Source organism: Amphiura filiformis, chromosome 19 (assembly GCF_039555335.1).
Source record: "Amphiura filiformis chromosome 19, Afil_fr2py, whole genome shotgun sequence".
Lineage (NCBI taxonomy): Eukaryota > Metazoa > Echinodermata > Ophiuroidea > Amphilepidida > Amphiuridae > Amphiura > Amphiura filiformis.
The window spans coordinates 1-21,353 of NC_092646.1; the positions used below are offsets into that span (position 1 = coordinate 1).

The following is a 21,353-nucleotide window of genomic DNA, read 5'->3' on the forward strand; positions in this document are numbered from 1 at the left end:
TGCAGCAGATTTGCATTTCAGCTATTTTAACTTTGGGTATGTTTCATTAGATATTCACAAAAAAATAATTCCCCAAATTCTAGTTGATTCCAATTTTTCGTTAGTGATATGCATGATTTATATTTATTATAGGCTCAGTTTTGTAAACAAATACAAATTTGACATGTCATATGAGGGAAAATGTTGACACATTTTGACAAAATTTGTCAAATTATTTTTGAAATTTAACAGTCCTGTATGTAAATGGTATAAATTTAATGATATGTACTCAAAGTGTATGTAGCTGTGATGAAACGCATGTCCATCATACAGAAAATTTTGCCCTTTCATACTAAAATAATAGATTTTTTCCCCAAAGCACCTAAATAAATATTGGCAAAAAAAATAATCACAGGCAAAATTTAAAAGCACATGAAAAAATATGAAATCACAAGAAAAAATATATAATCGCAGGATATAATGTGAAATAATAGGAAAAATCATTGTAAAAATTAGCCAAAATTTCTAAATTTGAAAAGTATATAAAAATGAAAAATAATGTAAAATCGCATGAAAAAAAAATGTAAAAATTTTTTAAACGCCTTTAATAATATCGTTTTCCTTGGGACAATGTCATGTGGTTAAAAAAAAAACCCAAAATATAATAGACTTATTTGGTCAATTTTAGTGACCATTTTATGTAGACCTCATGTATTCACCTGAATGTAATCAATTATCTTGAATTAAATTTGACTGGAAATAAATGATTACATTTCGTAATTTTGAGAAAGGCCCACAAATTAGTTCACCATATAGGCCCTTGTGTGGAATTTTTAAATGTTCATTTTTTTTTTCATATTTCAACAATTGGTTTACATTTGAGTCTTTTAGATTGAAGCTTTTGCTTAAGGTAGAACTCAATTCGAAAGTATAATTATTTTAATATTCAGCCCGGATCTTCAATTTGTCCATCAAGTGTTCTTGACATTTCACCTATATATCTGATATAGCCAAACCATCTCCATAAAATGTTGGTTGATTAAGGTCTAAATTTAGTAACGTATGGAAACCCCGGGGGGGGGGGGTACTCAGTACAAATGACCATACGGGGACGTGCCGCAAACATGGGTAGCATTTTCAGCCTTCTGGTATATCAATGATCCCTTTTTCAAAGCCTATTTTGGTATATGAATGGGTCCTTTTTTCAACATTTTCTCAATTTTTTCGGAAAACAGCCCAATTTTTCCTTAATCTAGCCAAAATTTACAAAATTTTCCCAAAATTTTTGGGAAAATTTGTAAAAACTAAGACAATTTTGAACTAAGACAATTTTGGGTAAATTCGGCCGAAAATATCTGTGATGAAACATTGGCAGATCTCAATAGGTCAAGGCCATGATGTAATATTACTACATAATACAAATTTTCAACATAATTTGTGTAATTAAATGTTCATGGCATCATACATACACCAGTTGCAAACTTTTCAAGATAATTATTGAAATATAAATCTTTTAAAATCCTTTTTTGAAGTAGTTCATCAGCTATTAAAAAGTACTATAAATAGAAAGTAACAATCCTGGAGAAGAACTGCATCATAAAAAGTTTGGTCAAATTAATCTTGAGTAAAATTGTATTTTTCCACAATTCATTCACCAAATTGGTCTATAGATATGATATCTAAATCATATTAAATCAAATTTTAGAATTTTATGCTCAGATTAAATTTAAACACATTTTAAGGTCTATTTGATAGGGGAATTGGAAACTCATACCAGCGATATCCTCCTACACGCAGGAATAGGCCTATAAAATGTATATAAATCAAAAGTTAAACTAGCCATGTACGATCTTTTAAATTGAGTTTGGTCAATTTTTTCAAACCTGTTTTTTGGCATATTAATTTTGTAATGCATGTCAAGTCATATGTCCCAACTTACACCTAATTGGGATCATGGAGTTTTTATTTAATGCTAATAAATAATGTCATTGAGAAAAATAAAGTACAACTATTTATTTAATTAATTAATATCTTTTAATATTAATCTAAAATTAAAGAAGAATTGTGCTTTCTTTTTTTCCTTCTTGTGTTAATTGATTAATTAAAAGAAAATCAAGGCCTAATTGTTCTTTCTTCCTTCCATTACCATGATTACTAGTATTTGAATTTTATTTGCATGAAAAGAAAAAGCAAGAAAGAAAGAAATGCAAAATAGGGAAGACAGGAAAACAAATGAAGACACAGGATAAGAAAACACATTTTGATGAATTTTAGCTCTTATTGTATAAACTCATTTCGAGATGTTCGAGTCATATTTTGATTCATTCCGACCCATTTACATCCTTTTCGATCTGTTCCTTATATCCTTTTCCCATCCATTTCCATCCTTTTCCATCCATTTCCATACGTTTCGATACGTTACTAAATTTACAAATACCCATAGGTTTATAATGACAAATTTACCAAGTAGACTAACACTTCAATTAATTATCAATATGAAGAGAAATAAAACCAGCAAACCACCCGTGACTATTTTTCAAATTCAAATACTCAAGAAAGTATCCATGCATGCAAAGCGGCACTGAATGTTTTGGTTTTATCAAACTTTGAAACTAGTATTTACTAGTACATGTCAATGCTGCAGGCATCAGGCATATGATAGACCACAGATATTGGAACATGGACTATGCATCATAGACTATTCAGAGTCTATGTATGCATTGAGTCTTATAGCTGCAGGTCAATGCCATATTATGTAATAGTTTCTAGCAAGAGTTTCTGGTTTCTACAGTCTAGCACAGTGTTTTGAACATGTTGACTGCTATTATCAGAATACCAGTACTTATATGGTTAAATTTATGTAGCATTTATATTTTTGCAAAAGTCTGTTTTTTTATATTTTTATAATTTCATTGTTCCTTGAAGTCTTTTTAATTGTTGGGCAATGGACACAAAGTCATATTTGATATTTTAATATCACAAAATAAAGAGTTGAAGTTTCAGGAACTATAAAACTAAACATTTATATTTTGGTGAAAAAAAAAGAAAAAAGAATCTAAAATACATTTTGTTTTGTTCTGTGTGTCTTCTATGGGGTAAATTTGTAGTGATTGAGTTTACACAACAAGTTTATATTAAAGAGCAGGCAATAATTGAAACTGCCCCAAAATTAAACAATTGTAAGATTTTTTAATCCAAAAAAGGTGTGGTTAAATCGCATGATAGTATTTATAAAAATGGTAAAATACCAAGGAATATTTTAAAACTTCCCAAATAGCTATACAATATAAAAGAAATTTACACAAAAAAAGCCAAAAAAGTTGTTAAATCGCATGAAATATTAAAAAAATTGCAAACAATTGCAAAATCACAGGAAATAATATAATAACATCCCCAAATATTTGTAGAATTTTTAAAATGTCCCAAAAATTGTGAGTGAAAACACAAAGTTAGTAAAATCACAGGAAATCTTCAAAAATCGCTTCAACATATTTTTTTTTTAAAAGAGTGACATCGCAGGAAATATTCAAAAATCGCCTTAACAATATTTACAGTAAAATCACTGGAAAAAATCTAAAATCGCAACACATTTAGAAAATAAAAGTGGAAATATGTGACACGATCTGGTCCATGGGGACCAAAGGAGCCTCCGGGCATTTTTGAAAATAGAGTTACTGTAATTAATATTATTACATTAAACATACATTAATACGCTATCAAAACACCAAAGCTCTAGCATACTTGGTTACAAAGTTATTAAGTTTTTTGATGTCTATTTCTTATGTATTCTCTTGTTTTTTACTCCATATTTTTGCCGTTATCTCAGTTTCAAATTTGCTGCCTTTGGCCCCTATGGACCAGATCATGTCACATATGTTAACAAAATGAAACACTGCCCGGTCGTTACATCTCTGAACAAATTTGTTGTCTAGACTTGGGAATTCCCAAAAATATTGGCAAAATGTGCCTGTCTTCTTTAGGGACACTAGGAATCCTCAATTATTTTTAAGCATTTTTTTCTGGCTGTGGGAATTCCCCCCAAATAGGGCAGCATATTGACGAAACCCTAAAGAAGACATGGGAATTCCCAAGAAAAATACCCTTTTTTAGGCTTGGGAATTCCCAAAAATTTGGACAAAAAATTGCATGTCTGCTTTAGGGTCACTGGGAATTCCCAAGTTTTTAAAGCATTTTTTTATCAAAATGGGAATTCCCAATTTCCCATTTTTTTTGCATAAAATTTTGGTATGGGAATTCCCAAACATTTTGGCAAAAATTTGCATGTCTTCTTTAGGGTCACTGGGAATTCTAATATTTTTAAGCATTTTTTATCAAAATGGGAATTCCCAATTTTTTTTTTTTTTTTTTTGTTCTGGGAATTCTCAAAAATTTATGGTACAAATTCACTTGTCTTCTTTAGGGGGGGGTGCCATTAATTTCTGGAATAGCCCATTTTTCTTCTTTACCCAAGATAAGAAAACATAAAGAAATAACAAGATTTTTGGCTATAAAGTACAAGCAGGGGCAGATTTCCAACAGTAAACCATTATACGTCAAGGATCAACAGCCAATCAGACAAAAGCCCGCCCAAGGATCCTAAAAACGGACCAATCAGAGCAAAGCTAAAGATGTCCAATCAGGCAATAGCCCGCCGAAGGATCCTAAAAACTAACCAATCACAGCGCAGCCCGACAAAATGTTAGAGGCACCGGCCAGAGCAGCGCTATACATGTCCAGTTGCCTACACGCTTCACGCATCATCCATGGTTAACGATATCCATACATGATATGCTTAACCACAACGTCGTATACCACACACAACTCTTCAATCGAATCTTGGTATATCATACGAAAGGGTTTTTATGTTAGTTTGCAACCTTATAGGTTTGTACCTCTACTCACGAGTAGTCATCAAGAGCTAAAACATGCTCTAAATAAACAGCTAAACTCAGTTATTCAACATTGGGACCTACAAGGTTTGTACCCATTTTTGAACGGCTCTTTTCAGCATACTGCAGTTACTGTCCGTTTTCCTATACACAATACACAGTGCTCTCACCATTGACGCGTGACCCCTACAAATGATCTACGTTGGAAGAATGGGCACTTGCCTAGTTAACATCACTGTGTGAAAAATAACCAGCCAATATGTTAGCTATTCTCCAAACTTCTAGCAAATATATTTCTCTAACATGACCCAAAATTACAGCTAGGTTAGATGTTCAGAAATAGTCGCACTTTTGTAAAATATGAGTGAGGGCAAGGCATAGCTAGCCAACTCCCCGTGTTAATTGAATGGAGATTTAACCGAAAATATTGGTATCGGACCGCTCACTTCTGAAGGATGCCACAAAAAAACGGTACAAGCTACATTTTAACTATTCTCTGGCAATCATCATGATGAGTTTCTTATATAGTATGCCGAAATTGGGTACTGTAGGTGATTGACAAATGGTCGCACTTTTCTGATAAATAAGTGACAGTGAACATGAAATATCAGCGCCCATAAACCCAAGTTAGTAGCTAGTTAGTGGAGGCCGTCACGGGACTGATTATTGATTATTGAAGTGCCTTATTAATAGATACGCACGATTTAGGGCAAGAAAAACAAACCGGGACACTTTTGGAGACATCATCATCATCATCATCATCATCATCATCATCATCATCATCATCATCATCATCATCATCGACATCATCATCATCATCACTTTCTACATTTTTTCTAAACAACATAGGGCCTACCGTTTGAATAAGATTTTTTTCTTGAAATGCATGTAACTATAATTATTGTTTAGAGCGTGATGAAATAAAACATCACGATTTTCATCACAAAACAAATATAATGCATAAGAAATCGTTTGTTTTAGAGCGTGATGATGAAATAAAACATCACGATTTTCATCCCGAAACAAAGTAATACATAAGAAATCAATTTTTCGTGAGTGATGAAATAAAACATCAAAATTGTCATCACGAAACAAAGTAATACATGAGAAATCGTTTGTTTTAAAGCGTGATGAAATAAAACATCACGATTTTCATCACAAAACAAAGTAATAGGCCTACAAAAGAAATACATTTTTCAAGAGTGATTGAATAAAACATCACGATTTTCATCACGGAACAAAGTAATACATAAGACATCGTTTGTTTGATTGCAATCAACCGCGACAGTTCGTCTCACACACATAACAATGCACTGTGATCAAATAGGTTGATGACAACATTTGATTGAATGGACTGCACTGCGCCATGATTACGTGCACCGGTTCAAATCCTTTGTTTGGAGCCAATCAATAATTTCACGTACAGCCTCTATGCAAATTAGAGTTTACACACGCTGCAGCTGGGGTAATCGACCGAAGCTGGTTGCCGTTAGTGATCGAATGCATGAGCTTATTTGCTTTACTGAATCGATTTACTGGATTAATTTCCTGTTAACTGGGTTTAATGCCACAAAGGTCGAATCGCCTTTGCCATGGACCATGACTGCATCATGGAGCCACCACTTGTCTCTTCATCTTATGAAAGAGTCCAAGATACACACGGAGTTTTAACCGGATGTTTGAACACTCCCTTCCAAAAGTATATACCTCACAGTGTGGTAAAGAAAGAAACTACATAAGGGTCCACGGACTTTTAAAGAAATCTAGAACGGAGGTTTCTAACGGAAGCGTACATATCACCATCACCCTTCCCTCACTATATTAAATTACTAGAGCAACAAGACACGTAAGAAAGATTGATTTTGTAGTCCACGGACTCAAAAGTTAATCAATTAACTAATTTGTTTTAAAAATAAGTTTAAAAACTTTTTTTCTTTAACAAATTAATCAATTATCAGGATCAGGGCCTATGCTATACAGAAAGATAGCGGCTTTTCTCACATGGCGAGGAACAACAGAGTCAAACGCACCCTCCACCAAAGGAAAATTAAGAAAACATCACGGTGCCCAAGACTAAACCACAAGAACACGCAGAAATTAAAGAAAAAACATCAAGAAATAGAGAGAGCCTCGGCTTTCATTACTAACCTATCGGACTATGAGCTTTCGAACGACCAAATCCTAGCTCTATCCAAAGGTCTTGGGTTCATCCCTACTCCCGACAAACCGAGCAAAAACGCCATCATGCGTGATTGTAATGACCTCATAAGAATTATGCGAATAAGGTACCACGCCTCACTCAGTAAATGGCCTAAAAGACACAAGTTCAGACTTCCATCGCAATGGCAACCAGGTCCCACCATGTGCAATGACCTGGAAGATTTTTTCGAGAATCTTAAAGTGGAACTGTCCGAAATCCCAACCAAGAAAGTCAAACCCAACTATAACCCAAATGAGAAAAGGGCATGGGAAACTCTGAAGAAAAACACTCAGATAATACTCAAACCCTACGACAAAGGTAGAGGTATAGCAGTAATATCTAAGCAACACTACCTAGAAGAGGGATACCGACAACTAAGTAGAAATGACCAGTACCTAAAACTAGATTATAACCCAACAAAGGCTACAGCAGACATGCTACACAGTCTAGCCTGCGAAATGTATGTTGAAAAACAAATCGACATAGCTTTGACAGACTACCTGGACCCATTTAATGGGCAAATGAGAACCCCGGTTTTCTTCATGCTACCTAAAGTCCACAAAACCCCTCCACCAGGAGTACGATTTGTAGGAAGACCAGTTGTCTCCAACTGCTCCTCTTCACTGGAGAGGGCCTCAGAACTCATAGACTTCTACCTTCTACCAGTGGTGAGATCCCAACCCACTTACCGAAGGATACAGGGGACACCATCAGGAAGATCGAAAACTTGACTCTACCTTAGCCAGTCTGGATGTGGTTTCGATGTTCACATCGGTCCCACAAGATCAAGCTTTTCGAGTTACTTTGGAGACACTCGCAAATCTGGACCCTTTTGATTACGACCCAATCATTCCAGATATGAAATACATGGCAGAACTCCTACACCTGGTGTTATACAGGAATTCTTTTGAATTCAATGACGAATACTTCCTACAAACCTCAGGGGTACCTATGGGCCAAAGATCATCAGGTAGCATATGTAACCTTGTAGTCCATGAATTGGAAAACAAGATCTTACAATCGACTACACACATCCACACCTTATACAGGTATATGGATGACACGTTAGTTTTCTGGACGGGAAGTTTAGAAGACCTACAAACTTTCGTCCAGCAGGTGAACACCTTCCACGACACTCTGAAGTTTACATATGAAGCTTCCGAGGACACCATCCAATTCCTAGACCTGGTCATATACAAAGGCAAACGCTTTAAAGAGAAAGGTATCCTGGACATCAAATGTCATACAAAGAAAACAGAGACAGGACAATTCTTACATAGATCATCATGCCACCCACAGCCAGTTTTCGATGGTTTCGTACGCGCTGAAGTCATGCGATACGCAAGAAATAATAACAACTATGAAACATTCTTGAAAAGAAAGATTTCTTCATGGAGAAACTTTCCACCAGAGGCTACAGCGAAGCTGAACTTCTCAAGGCGGGTTCCTCAATCAACTTTGAAGACCGCCATTTATTCCTCGAGGAGAAACCAAAATCTCGAGAAATACCTTTGGTTTTCAAAACCAAATATGCCCCACATTTCGCGGGCAAGCGCATAAAACAGGCTATACAGAAACATTGGAATATTATCAGCAACAATCAGAAGCTGAAAATAACATTCCCCAAACCACCAATGATAGGCTACAGCAGAGATGAGAACCTGCGGGACTCACTAGTAAAGGCCAAACTTCCATCCCCAGAAGAAGATGATCACACTTATGAGGACTTCATGGGGTACGAGGGCACCCCTCCCGCCTCACCCACCTTACAACAACTTCAAGAACTGGAAACAGAGAGTAGGGGTTTCAACAAATTTAGTAGCCATCGAGGATTCAGATACTGAATCCACCAACATACAATAGATCTCTCAATCTGAAGATTTTGAAGAGACGAGGTATCCAGCAACTCTTCTTAATTGTAAACATTAAGAAAATATGCACGAAGACATATAGGCCTACGCAACGCCTTGTTAGGTGACAACATGACTCCACCACCAACAAAATAGATAGCCTATAACTTCACGAAGATCTTTCGAATATACACAGGGAAGAGGCAACAGATATAGGCCTACGGACCTATACCAAACACAAGGTCACCCAAGCATCCACCTAAACCAGGAATAGACAAGCTCTCCAAAGAGGTTCCAAAGAAATAGGGCCTCCAGCAAGCTACTGATGAAGGACCATCGTATTTCGTTTACATGGTCCAGAAACACGTGTCTAGCAAGCTGCTATATAGCCTGGACCCTGTTAAATGTTACAAGGTAACAACCCCTAGTGAATCACATATAATTCATGCTTCACTGAGTAACAGTTTTCAGACTCCAAAACGGAGCCTGAGAGTCGTAGTATCCAGCTATACTCCGGTCACATGTCTCAGGACATGCGACCCACCTTGTCTTAATCATCAAGTGGACACAGAAACCGAAGATCTCCCCATAACATGAAGTCTCTTATAAAAAACTCAAATGACGGGGATTTCTAACCCTATGCGTCTCTTCTATTTCGGAGCTAACTATCATAGTTAATTACTACGTGTTATCTCCGTCTCCGACACTAGCGTGCATGCACGCTGGATTGCGTCTATACGCACCATACGCGAAATACGTGCACATACCTCTCACAAAATGGTCAGAGATGCAGCATCATAACCAAAACCCAATTTAACATGGATGACAACTACACTTTTTTCTTTAATTTCTATGAAATTAACATTTGAAATTTCTGCATGTATACGACACAAAAAGGAGAACAATATGACCGAATCTTCAAGCACATCCATCTATATTACTGCTTTGTACTAATAAACCGGAATATAGAGTTTTTAATGTATATAACCTACGGGTAGGCCTACGTTACACTCTTTTATGGGATAGAGAGGCAAAATACCGATTTGGACTTTCATCAGTTTGGCTGGACGTTCTGCTACCCCCTTCACCCCCTTCCACAAGAATTTGTCTTTAAAAGGTGTATAGTTCTTTACTTTGGTCTAACTTTCAATATTATTATACTAACCCACAGATACTAACCTACTCTGCACTGATTTAACAATAAATAAGTGATTTGAGGCATACATGATACTTGCATCTTGACTCTGGAAAATAATTTTCAAAAACCTCATTTTGTATATAGGTTTTATGCCACCTATAGGAAACAAACTTACATCAAAATGTCCACTGTATCAGCCCATCAGATGCTATTTCCCATTCGAAGCCCCATTCCTTTTTAAAATAAGTTTCGTTTGGAAGAAAAACGCCTAATGTGTTTCATGAACACTGCACATGCTGCATGTTTGTTGAATACTGAGTTTTCTATACAGATGCTAGTTGCCAATATCACTCAAGTAAACACATTACACTGCATGGTCTTGCTAGTTTTTGTCAGCATATCCCAGCTTTTTATATGCAAACCAATCATTATTTCGTGCCAGAAAATATAACATTGGATATGTTTTTTTGCTTGGTTATTACAAAAGTCAATAAACAACCAATTTAACTAACAGTGTTTAATCAGGAAGTGGTTCAATTAACTATATAGAATGGGCTTAATTTTGTGCGCTGTGGTTATACACTGAAAAATTAAACTAGTCAGGCAGTTGCTTGACTAACTTAAAGCTAGTCAAGCAGGTTAGTCCAGACCGCCTGACCAATCTAACGTTAATCAAGCCCGTATCTCAAGCTAGTCAAGCTTGCTGGACTAACTTGCAATTTTGATAAGCTAGTCTAGCTTGCTTGACTAACGTGTAATGCGGTGCTTGACAAGCTTACAATATCGATGGCTTGACTAACTTGAAGATACAAACCGGCTTGACTAGCTTTAGGTTAGTATGTGCCTCCGTGGTCTAGTGGTGAGTGTAGAGGGTTCTTAATCTCCAGGTCTGAGTTCAATTCCCAAAGAAGGTAAGTGGTCATAAATTTGCTGTAATTATGATAACCAGGTAAGAGGATTTTCTTCAAGTAACATATCAGTTTCAAAATTATGAGAATAAATCCCACCAGACAAGATAAAATTCCACATTTGTCTCTTTTTTTTTCATTTTTTACCAGTAACGTGGTTTGCAGCACGCTAGTCAAGAAAGTTAGTCAAGCAGCTGCCTGACTAGCTTAGGACCGCTTGACTAACGTTAGGTTAGTCAAAATGGACACAATCTGGACTAACGTAAAGTTAGTCATAAACTAGTCGAGCCCTCGAGCCGGGAGTCGAGCGACTAACCTAAGCTAGTCAAGCAGGCTTGACTAACGTCCAAGCTAGTCAGGCAAGTTAGTCAAGCCTGCTCGACTAACGTCAAAGTTAGTCAAGCACGTTAGTCAAGCAGGCTTGACTAGCCTTACGTTAGTCAAGATGGGTACCATCTGGACTAACTTTACGTTAGTCAAGCTGACCAATATAAGTTTTCAGTGTATTCTGAAGTCAATCGCCTATTGCAGGTTTCTAAATAAAATTATAGCTAATTATACCATAGGCCTTCAAAACATGAAGGCCTATGATTATACTGACCATGGTGACCTGCTCAACCCCGGGGCTCAACCAATCAGTTATGTGTATTGTCAGCATGTGATAGAAGTTGAGGAGGGGGCATTAAGTTGAGGAAGTACGAGACTGAGCCAGTAAATAATTTTGAAATGTCCTTCTAATTAAGGGACGCACTGGAAAGTTCGAGCCTTTTTAATGTCAATTTGGTGAGAAACACACATATAGGCGTCAACATTGGGGGGATGATTGTATGGATCATCCCCCAGACAAAATATAGGGGGGATTTACCCCCCCCCCCTCTTCGGGATCTACGCCTATGTTGTACCCTAAGAATACAAATATTTCTATCAGATAGACTGCCATTGTCATAGATGTTTCTAAAATTATCAAGCAATCTTATAAATCTTTGTAAAAAGAAGACTTCATAAAGTGAAACTCATCATCATAAAAATGACGACCCTTTTCTATTTCAAAGAATTAGTACCCGGTATATAAAAATAAACATATGTTTCACGTCCCTCCCGTTTCCTTCTTTGAGGTTTCTTCAATTTTATTTTTATTTTTTGAAATTCAATTATAACTTTTCAAAAAATATGTCTAGGAAGTAGAAATGCTTTCTATAGGCTTGCTAATATACAAGAAACACTTTTATAGGGTTTTGTGATAATTAGAGGGCCTATCTCTCAGAACAACAAATAAAAAGAGGCCTCCCCTTTTTCCAGTTATTATTTTATACGCTAAAGCAGCTCTAATTATGGGTATTTACACCGATTTTGCGATAAAAATAAAAAGCCCCTATTCCTCCTTTTTTCAAAAACCTGGACGTGAAACATGTTTTTTATTTTACTTGTTCTAATGATTTATTTACAAAATGAGACACTATAGGAGTGGTTCATCATCATACCGTAATTTTCTAACGAAATGTTTTCTATAAAAGTCTTAAGTTTAACCTGATAACAGGTGAGTTGTTTTACCCATATATCAATATGTATCTTTAATACAACTATGCACAATATCATCAAAATTCGATAAAGTATTTACATATATATCCAGCCTATTTATCATTTTTAAACTAAAAGATATCAGATGACCATGACCTGATAAGTGAAGCCTTCTATTAGTGTTATCAGGCAACTAGTATTATATGAGACAACTACTGTCTGTTCAATTAGCTTAGATTCTTGAAATTTTAAGATATTTGAAAAAATAAAAAATTGTGGTCGAAGTCATCAAAGAAAAGTGTTAGCACAGCCTTAGACCTAACGTGATTTATACTTTTCAAATTCTAAAGTTCAATTTAAAACCCCATTTCTTTTCAATTTTGGTCTTTTCCCGCGATATTTTTATAAAAAGCCGTAGAACGTCGGGTACCATAAACTTTTTGGAATCAATCCATTTAGAGCAATGGGGACGAATGTCACAATGCGCAGAGATGGTATTTATTCGACCATCCGCATCAGGAAGTATTGTCCAGCAAAATATTTGCCAGTATGCCTAATATGTGTTGAAACCCTACTGTCGAAACATTACGTTATTATTTATGGAAACTAAGGTTTTCTAAAATAGCCCCAGCTTATATATATAAATACATTCCTTGTGTATCTATTTATTTATTCATTTATTTATTTATTTATTTATTTATTTATTTATTTATTTATTTATTTATTTATTTATTTATTGTGCGAATGGGTCTGAGAATGGGTCTGAGAAGGTGTAGGCCTACTTGTAGGCCTATAGGCCTATTATAAAACTACACATTTATTTTCAATTTGTTATTTCGTTTTGTTTGTTGAATACAAACTGAAAAAACTGTGAAACAAAAGAACTTTTATACAAGAAAATATTATTTAAAACAATCAGGTTACAGAAAACATTTCTTGTAAAGTTACTGTATCTGAAAATGTCAAGCGAATGCTGATATTCTTGGGAAGGAATGGTGGTATTAAACAAAACTTAATTTACATTGTAAACCAGTTGAAATGAGAACGAAATCCATAATTTTAATGTCCTTGTTTAGGAAAAAATATTCAGAATAATGTTATGCATAAAACGTACTCGCGCCATATAATTTCGTGTAACAAAAACCGGTGGACCATCATCACTCATAGAACCTATCCAATAACCGGAACGGTACAATTGAAATGGCAGGACAGATAGGTGGACAGATTGTTTTGCTCAATTGGATAGGGTCTATGCCCTAAGTTGAGAATGGACCGTCCCACTCGATTTGTAAAAAGGTCGCGAACCCTTTCGGTGGACCCAAGTAACTGCCCAAAATGAGGCAAAATTGAAAAGAAATGGGGTTTTAAATTGAACTTGGGAATTTGAAAAGTATAAATCACGTTAGGTCTAAGGCTGTGCTAACACTTTTCTTTGATGACTTTGGCCACAAGTTTTTATTTTTTCAAATATCTTAAAAATTTAAGAATCTAAGCTAATTGAACAGACAGTAATGCATCTGTCACAAGGTCACTACCTTTATGGCATTTAGCATTTAATCTGACTAACTATATGATCGCGTTTACTATTATATTATTACGACACCATTATTATTTCTGCCTAACTTTTCAAGGTTCAGGTTGCATACCAGACTCAAACAAATTGCCCAAGCCCCAAACTAATGAGCAAACGGGCTTTTATCATGTGTTTAAATACGCAAATATTGAAGAATGAAAAGGAAAGGCCATTTCTCTAGGAATTCTAAGAAATTCGATAAATTACATTTAAAAAATTCGATATATGGGATAAACCCAATGGCCGGTATTCACAAAAGGAGACTAACTTTAGTCCTGGAATTGGGTTTATCCCATACCGTATATCCAGCCTATTTATCATTTTAAAACTATTAAAGATACCAGATGACCAACCATGATCTGATGAGTGAAGCCTTCAATTCAACTATGCATCTGTCACAAGGTCATCACTACATTTATGGCATAACATTTAATCTGACTAACTATATGATCGCGATTACTATTACTAACGGCACCATATTATTTCTGCCTAACTTTCCAAGGTTCAGGTTGCTTCCAGCACATGCACAGTATCAGTATCTTCTCGTGTTTCATTGCTGGATGTCGGCCGCCTTTGCGCGATTGCTGGATGTCGGCCGCTTTTGCGAGATTGCTGGATGTCGGCCGCTTTTGCGAGATTGCTGGATGTCGGCCGCTTTTGCGAGATTGCTGGATGTCGGCCGCTTTTGCGAGATTGCTGGATGTCGGCCGCTTTTGCGGGATTGCTGGATGTCGGCCGCTTTTGCGGGATTGCTGGATGTCGGCCGCTTTTGCGGGATTTCGGGATAGCGGGATTTCAGCATCGCTGAATTTCGGGATAGGATAGCGACATTGCCATTGGCGCACTAATTTATCAGTTTAAGCAGCTGTTGCATTTTATGCGGGTGGATAAAGTTAGGCGGTGGCGCGATTTAGGCGGGGCGCATTTTAGGCGGTTGGCGCATGCAGTGCAGCGCAGCGGCCGCAAAGCGGTGTTTTTTTAGCGGGGTCGGCATTTCAGATGCGGGAGCGGTTAAGAGTTTGTCGGGTGGAAAGAAAACCCGCTTTTTTGAGACACTGTTTACTTTTCTCGGGTATAAAATCAGCGGAGGAGGCCGCAATAAGTGATATATCGGCTTATTTTCTGCATGTCGCTAAGTTACCGATATTGGAACCGAAAGCCGCAATTTGCATTGAAATTACACGTTAATTTTTTGGCGGGTCGGGGGTCCGCTCTCGCTTTCCGTAGAAACTCGACCAGTATAGCGTGCTGCAGCCGCTGCTCGACCAGTATAGCGTGCTGCTCGACCAGTATAGCGTGCTCCTCGACCAGTATAGCGGGCTCCTCGACCAATATAGCGGGCTCCTCGACCAGTATAGCGGGCAAAACTCGCATTTATGAATGATGTGGCTTGCCATAGTTTATGAACGTTGCTTGCCCCTGGGCCTGGGCTGCTTGCCCCTGGGGTTTTACAATTTAAAAAAATTAAAAAATGAGCAACTCACCCACATGGCAAGGCTCTTATATGGTCGCGCCTATAGACATCTTGAAAGACCGGACAGACGGGTTGCTACTGCCTAAGCTGAACCACCCAGGACCAGGCCAGGAGGACGTACGCCTATCCACGCTCTCTATACACCTAGACACCTCAAACACACAGCCACATACAGCACCTGCAGGAGATCACATCAGGGACTGGAACAGCGGCTCTCGACCGAGCGCTGAGACATCGGGAGAACCTGCTTTCTTGAACCTGGAACTACGGGGCCACCAGATACACGACACCACGAGTAGAGACTGCCTACTTCTAGCGGTTTTTCTTGCTCTGTTCACCCCCTGCGCGACCGATTACATGTAGCCCTATGACAGCCTTTTATATCGTGGATTTTTCATGTTTATGTATTCTATGGTGTTACGCACTCGGTCTCAAAAGTTAATTTTGGATGCAGTTAAATTTACAGCTTTCAAATTGAGTTCATATTTGTCTTATCGATCAATTATATCATTGGCATTCATACTAAATGTTAGTATACTTTATAAATGACAAAAATTGTAACATTTTGCTTGTCAATGACACTTAAAGATGAATGGTCGTGTGGGTTCTCAATGGGGTCATTCATGGGTCAAATTTATGATAGGTAGAATTTTGCATACGTTTCTGAACATAACATTTGTGATTGTGGCTACATACAGCAAAAAGTTCGATCATAAATCAAATAGAAATAAAATTAAGTATATCCAGAATATAAACCTAGTGTTAATGATCATTTTAATTGATTTAAAATTATATTTTAACTATCTTTTTAGGCGAACTTATTCCATTTGACACCACGGAATTTATCTATTTAGTAGTTCGTCTCGATCACAGGCTGTCAACTAACACACTAATAAAACATTAAAATTCAAAGACGGCAATAAAGACTATCCAGATTGACCTCAATATTGAACCCGATGATGTCATTACCATGACGTCATTTATAAATAAAAATAGTCACAATCATCTGATTCAGCCTCTTATGATCAGAGGAAAGCAATAATTTGACATTATCTTTGTGCCTTCCATGTAAATTAGTCATTTTTCTGCAGTCTTTCAATTGAGACACGATTCCATCATGTTTAGGAAGCCAAACCAAAAAGGTAGGTTCGCAGAAAACGTCTAAATTGTAGGATGTTTATATATTTTAAAAAGCGGAAGCATGGAAGGCTGTTGAATTCAACAGCTTTGTCAGTCGTACTAATACGTGAACCAGGAAAGTTGAACTTTTCTGCATGAACTGAACTCTGCCATTGTATCTGATTTTAGGTGCGAACGGCACCACATGCATTTAACCCTGTCCTTCGTTCATACATACGCGCTTTATGTCGATAGGCGGGCATAAACAACGTTTATGAAAATTATGCCTTGCTTGCGGTCGTAAACAAGCCGCGATAGAACCAACAATTGAACAAACGCTTGTGAGAATGACATACACACGAATGCTCGCGAGCTATTAACACAAAGCGCGAATGATGTACGCGATGTTCGCGCGCGCATGTCCAAAACACGGCGGACTGAACAAGTAAATGTTTTCTTACAATTATTGATGGAAAAACTTTTAAAAACGATAAGGAATCGGTAGTTTTTAGTCTAAAATGATTTTTTAGTTGTGGAGGAAAATAACAGCACACAGAATGTTACGTACCGGTACGTGTGAATGGGGTTCATTCATGATATACTTTATATACTTTCATCATCAACCAACATTAAAAAGCGCCGTAGTTGACGCACATAATATAACGCATGCATGCGCATTTATGCATTAAATGGATACAAATTTATACTAATCAACATGATGATGATCAAGGCTTTTTGCTTGCTGTTGCGTGTTCTGATGTGTACAGTGTCCGATTTACAAATTTTTTCCTACCTGCACTGGTGCATGTAGCCCAAAATTTCTACATGCACAGCAAAAAGTGTGCATGCACCAAGTAAAGCAAACATAAAATCACATTGAATCACGATCATTGTCAGTTAAGCTTGTAATAATATTCCGGCTCCACTGTCAGTGTCATTTTTATGCCGATCACTCGCCAATTTCTTAGCCAAAACACTGGATGCTGTGGCTTCATCTGTTCTAGAACTAGTCGCCGTCGAGGTGCACAATTTCCAGAATGATGCAAGTGTTTTTGAGCTATTTCCTTTTTGCTGGACATTATTATGATTATTTTCCGTGACGTAAACAAATATTTCCCACGGTTTAAATTCGGTTCTTTTTTTTTCCAATGAAATGAAAATGACAGCTTCTACATGTGCGAGGGTATCGGGAATTAGTGGATGACGTCCACATTACGCTAGCCCCTCTAAGGGAAGTCATAGTCTTGGACCAGACTGTATGTGGCTATCGCGAATGTTCGTTAGGATCGACAAGTATCAGACCAACGCAAACTGGCTGTGTAGAAGACTAGGGAAGTCAATGAAAAAAAGTGACAGTTCTCACGTGATAGGGGTATCGGGAATTGTCAATTGCGCCAGCCCTTCTAATGAAGTCAGGATGTTGCGCTAAAAATAGATTGGGTTTTTCCAAATCGGACTGACTGCTTGTTTACTTTTGTATAGGGCTTTGTCATATCGCTAGCGCTAAAATCGTACATGCACGCGTGCAGGCAGGTAGTGAAAAGCTGCATGCACAGAGGGAATGTTACATGCACTGGTGCAGGTATGCAGGTGGTAAATCGAACACTGGATGTGTACATGTGACACGATACTAACAACATGCACTGTCGGGAGTCGATAAGGCCAAGGGCACACACTATTACAGGGAACTCATACCTCAGCTCTGAATAGGGCAGCATCAATAACGGAAATGTCATACCGATTTAAAAATGACACGCCTGTTTTGCCCATTTGTTTTAAGTTTGCCTTGCGAACTAGACACACACCACTAATAATGGTGGCTGGGGAGCATTTGCCCCCCATGAAGGAAAAGAGGGATGAAAAGCGGGGATCCATCAAAGATGGGCGTACATGAAAGAGTTAAGGGTACCAGTACATGGTTATGGTTTAAGTACACGATGGGATATATTATGGTAATGGATTACAAAAACAAATAAAATCACAGTGGTACAGGATGGAATCCGGGTGGGGGGCACTTTCGAATATGAAAGTGACGTATCTGTGCCTACCGGAGTACAAAACTAGGGGTCTATCGGTGGTGATTTTTATCATAAAAAGGGGGTCATTCAGTGGGAATTCTGAGAAAATGGGGGTCATTCAGTGGTGAAATGCTAAAAATTGGACATCATTGACCGAGAAAAAGTAACTTTCTGGGCAAAATGTTCAAAAAATGAGCAATTTTGCAGCTAAATGGGTACACAAATGTAAAATCTGTTAAAAGTGCGCGTGAAGCATAGTAAAATGTGACCAAAATACTTGAATCGTAAAAAAGCTTCTAGATTACAATAGCAGTTGATAATCAAATAATTGAATTTTTTTATCCGTACAGAAGTTATGAAGAAAACAGAGAGAGATCTAAAGAAAACACAGAGAGGAGTGGATAGAGATAGAGCAAAACTTGAAAGAGAAGAAAAAAAATTGGTAAGTGTCTAGTGGTGGGAACTATTGCATGACTTGTGTTACAGTCCCATATCTTAACCCTAACGCTACAAAATACTACTTGATATATGCGCTGTTCGTGCATGCATCCCACGTGGTGTGATGACGCAATCGCCCTAAGTGATATGTAGGCACGGTTTATTGGCCAGCGAAGCCCAAGACCTGTGGCAAAGTGTCGCCAACCGAGTGCTTGGCATGCGAGGGTCTCGGTTCGAATCCACCCAGAGCAAACAACTTCTTTCCTTCTTTTCTCTCTTTATTCTTTCCTTCTTTCCTTCCCGTCCGCCAAAAAGCCCTTAGGCGGTTAGGGTTAGGTTACCACTATCGAAACTCAGTATAGGCTTCCTTAACCCTAACGCTCCTGAATGCTACAAAATACTACTTGATATATGCGCTGTTCGTGCATGCATCCCACGTGGTGTGATGACGCAATCGCCCTAATTGATATGTAGGCACGGTTTCGCTGGCCAGCGAAGCCCAAGACCCGTGGCAAAGTGTCGCCGACCGAGTGCTTGGCATGCGAGGGTCTCGGGTTCGAATCCCACCCAGAGCAAACAACTTCTTTCCTTCTTTTCTCTCTTTATTCTTTCCTTCTTTCCCTTCCCGTCGCCAAAAAGCCCTTAGGCGGTTAGGGTTAGGTTACCACTATCGAAACTCAGTATAGGCTTCCTTAACCCTAACGCTCCTGAATGCTACAAAATACTACTTGATGCGCTGTTCGCATGCATCCCACGTGGTGTGATGACGCAATCGCCCTAAGTGATATATAGGCACGGTTTCGCTGGCCAGCCAAGCCCAAGACCCGTGGCAAAGTGTCGCCGACCGAGTGCTTGGCATGCGAGGGGTCGCGGGTTCGAATCCCACCCAGAGCAAACAACTTCTTTCCTTTTTTTCTCTCTTTATTCTTTCCTTCTTTCCCTTCCCGTCGCCAAAAAGCCCTTAGGCGGTTAGGGTTAGGTTACCACTATCGAAACTCAGTATAGGCTTCCTTAACCCTAACGCTCCTGAATGCTACAAAATACTACTTGATGCGCTGTTCGTGCATGCATCCCACGTGGTGTGATGACGCAATCGCCTCTAATTGATATGTAGGCACGGTTTCGCTGGCCAGCGAAGCCCAAGACCCGTGGCAAAGTGTCGCCGACCGAGTGCTTGGCATGCGAGGGGTCTCGGGTTCAATCCCACCCAGAGCAAACAACTTCTTTCCTTCTTTTCTCTCTTTATTCTTTCCTTCTTTCCCTTCCCGTCGCCAAAAAGCCCTTAGGCGGTTAGGGTTAGGTTACCACTATCGAAACTCAGTATAGGCTTCCTTAACCCTAACGCTCCTGAATGCTACAAAATACTACTTGATGCGCTGTTCGTGCATGCATCCCACGTGGTGTGATGACGCAATCGCCCTAATTGATATGTAGGCACGGTTTCGCTGGCCAGCGAAGCCCAAGACCCGTGGCAAAGTGTCGCCGACCGAGTGCTTGGCATGCGAGGGTCTCGGGTTCGAATCCACCCAGAGCAAACAACTTCTTTCCTTCTTTTCTCTCTTTATTCTTTCCTTCTTTCCCTTCCCGTCCGCCAAAAAGCCCTTAGGCGGTTAGGGTTAGAGTTACCACTATCGAAACTCAGTATAGGCTTCCTTAACCCTAACGCTCCTGAATGCTACAAAATACTACTTGATATATGCGCTGTTCGTGCATGCATCCCACGTGGTGTGATGACGCAATCGCCCTAATTGATATATAGGCACGGTTTAGCTGGCCAGCGAAGCCCAAGACCCGTGGCAAAGTGTCGCCGACCGAGTGCTTGGCATGCGAGGGGTCTCGGGTTCGAATCCCACCCAGAGCAAACAACTTCTTTCCTTCTTTTCTCTCTTTATTCTTTCCTTCTTTCCCTTCCCATCGCCAAAAAGCCCTTAGGCGGTTAGGGTTAGGTTACCACTATCGAAACTCAGTATAGGCTTCCTTAACCCTAACGCTCCTGAATGCTACAAAATACTACTTGATGCGCTGTTCGTGCATGCATCCCACGTGGTGTGATGACGCAATCGCCCTAATTGATATGTAGGCACGGTTTCGCTGGCCAGCGAAGCCCAAGACCCGTGGCAAAGTGTCGCCGACCAGTGCTTGGCATGCGAGGGTCTCGGGTTCAATCCCACCCAGAGCAAACAACTTCTTTCCTTCTTTTCTCTCTTTATTCTTTCCTTCTTTCCCTTCCCGCTTGGCTTGGAATCTCA

The 21,353-nt window shown here is 38.6% G+C and overlaps 1 protein-coding gene across 1 annotated transcript in view; it reads left to right on the top strand.

The window, feature by feature from the left end:
* The first annotated feature begins 16,506 nt into the window (after window positions 1–16,506).
* The window catches only part of LOC140140754 (uncharacterized), a 21,319-nt gene continuing 16,472 nt past the window's right edge, over window positions 16,507–21,353 (top strand). The window contains exons 1-2 of the mRNA XM_072162496.1: window positions 16,507–16,671; window positions 19,017–19,108. Of these exons, the coding sequence (XP_072018597.1) occupies window positions 16,647–16,671; window positions 19,017–19,108 (117 nt within the window). The 5' untranslated portion in view covers window positions 16,507–16,646. The remainder of the gene's footprint in view (window positions 16,672–19,016; window positions 19,109–21,353) is intronic.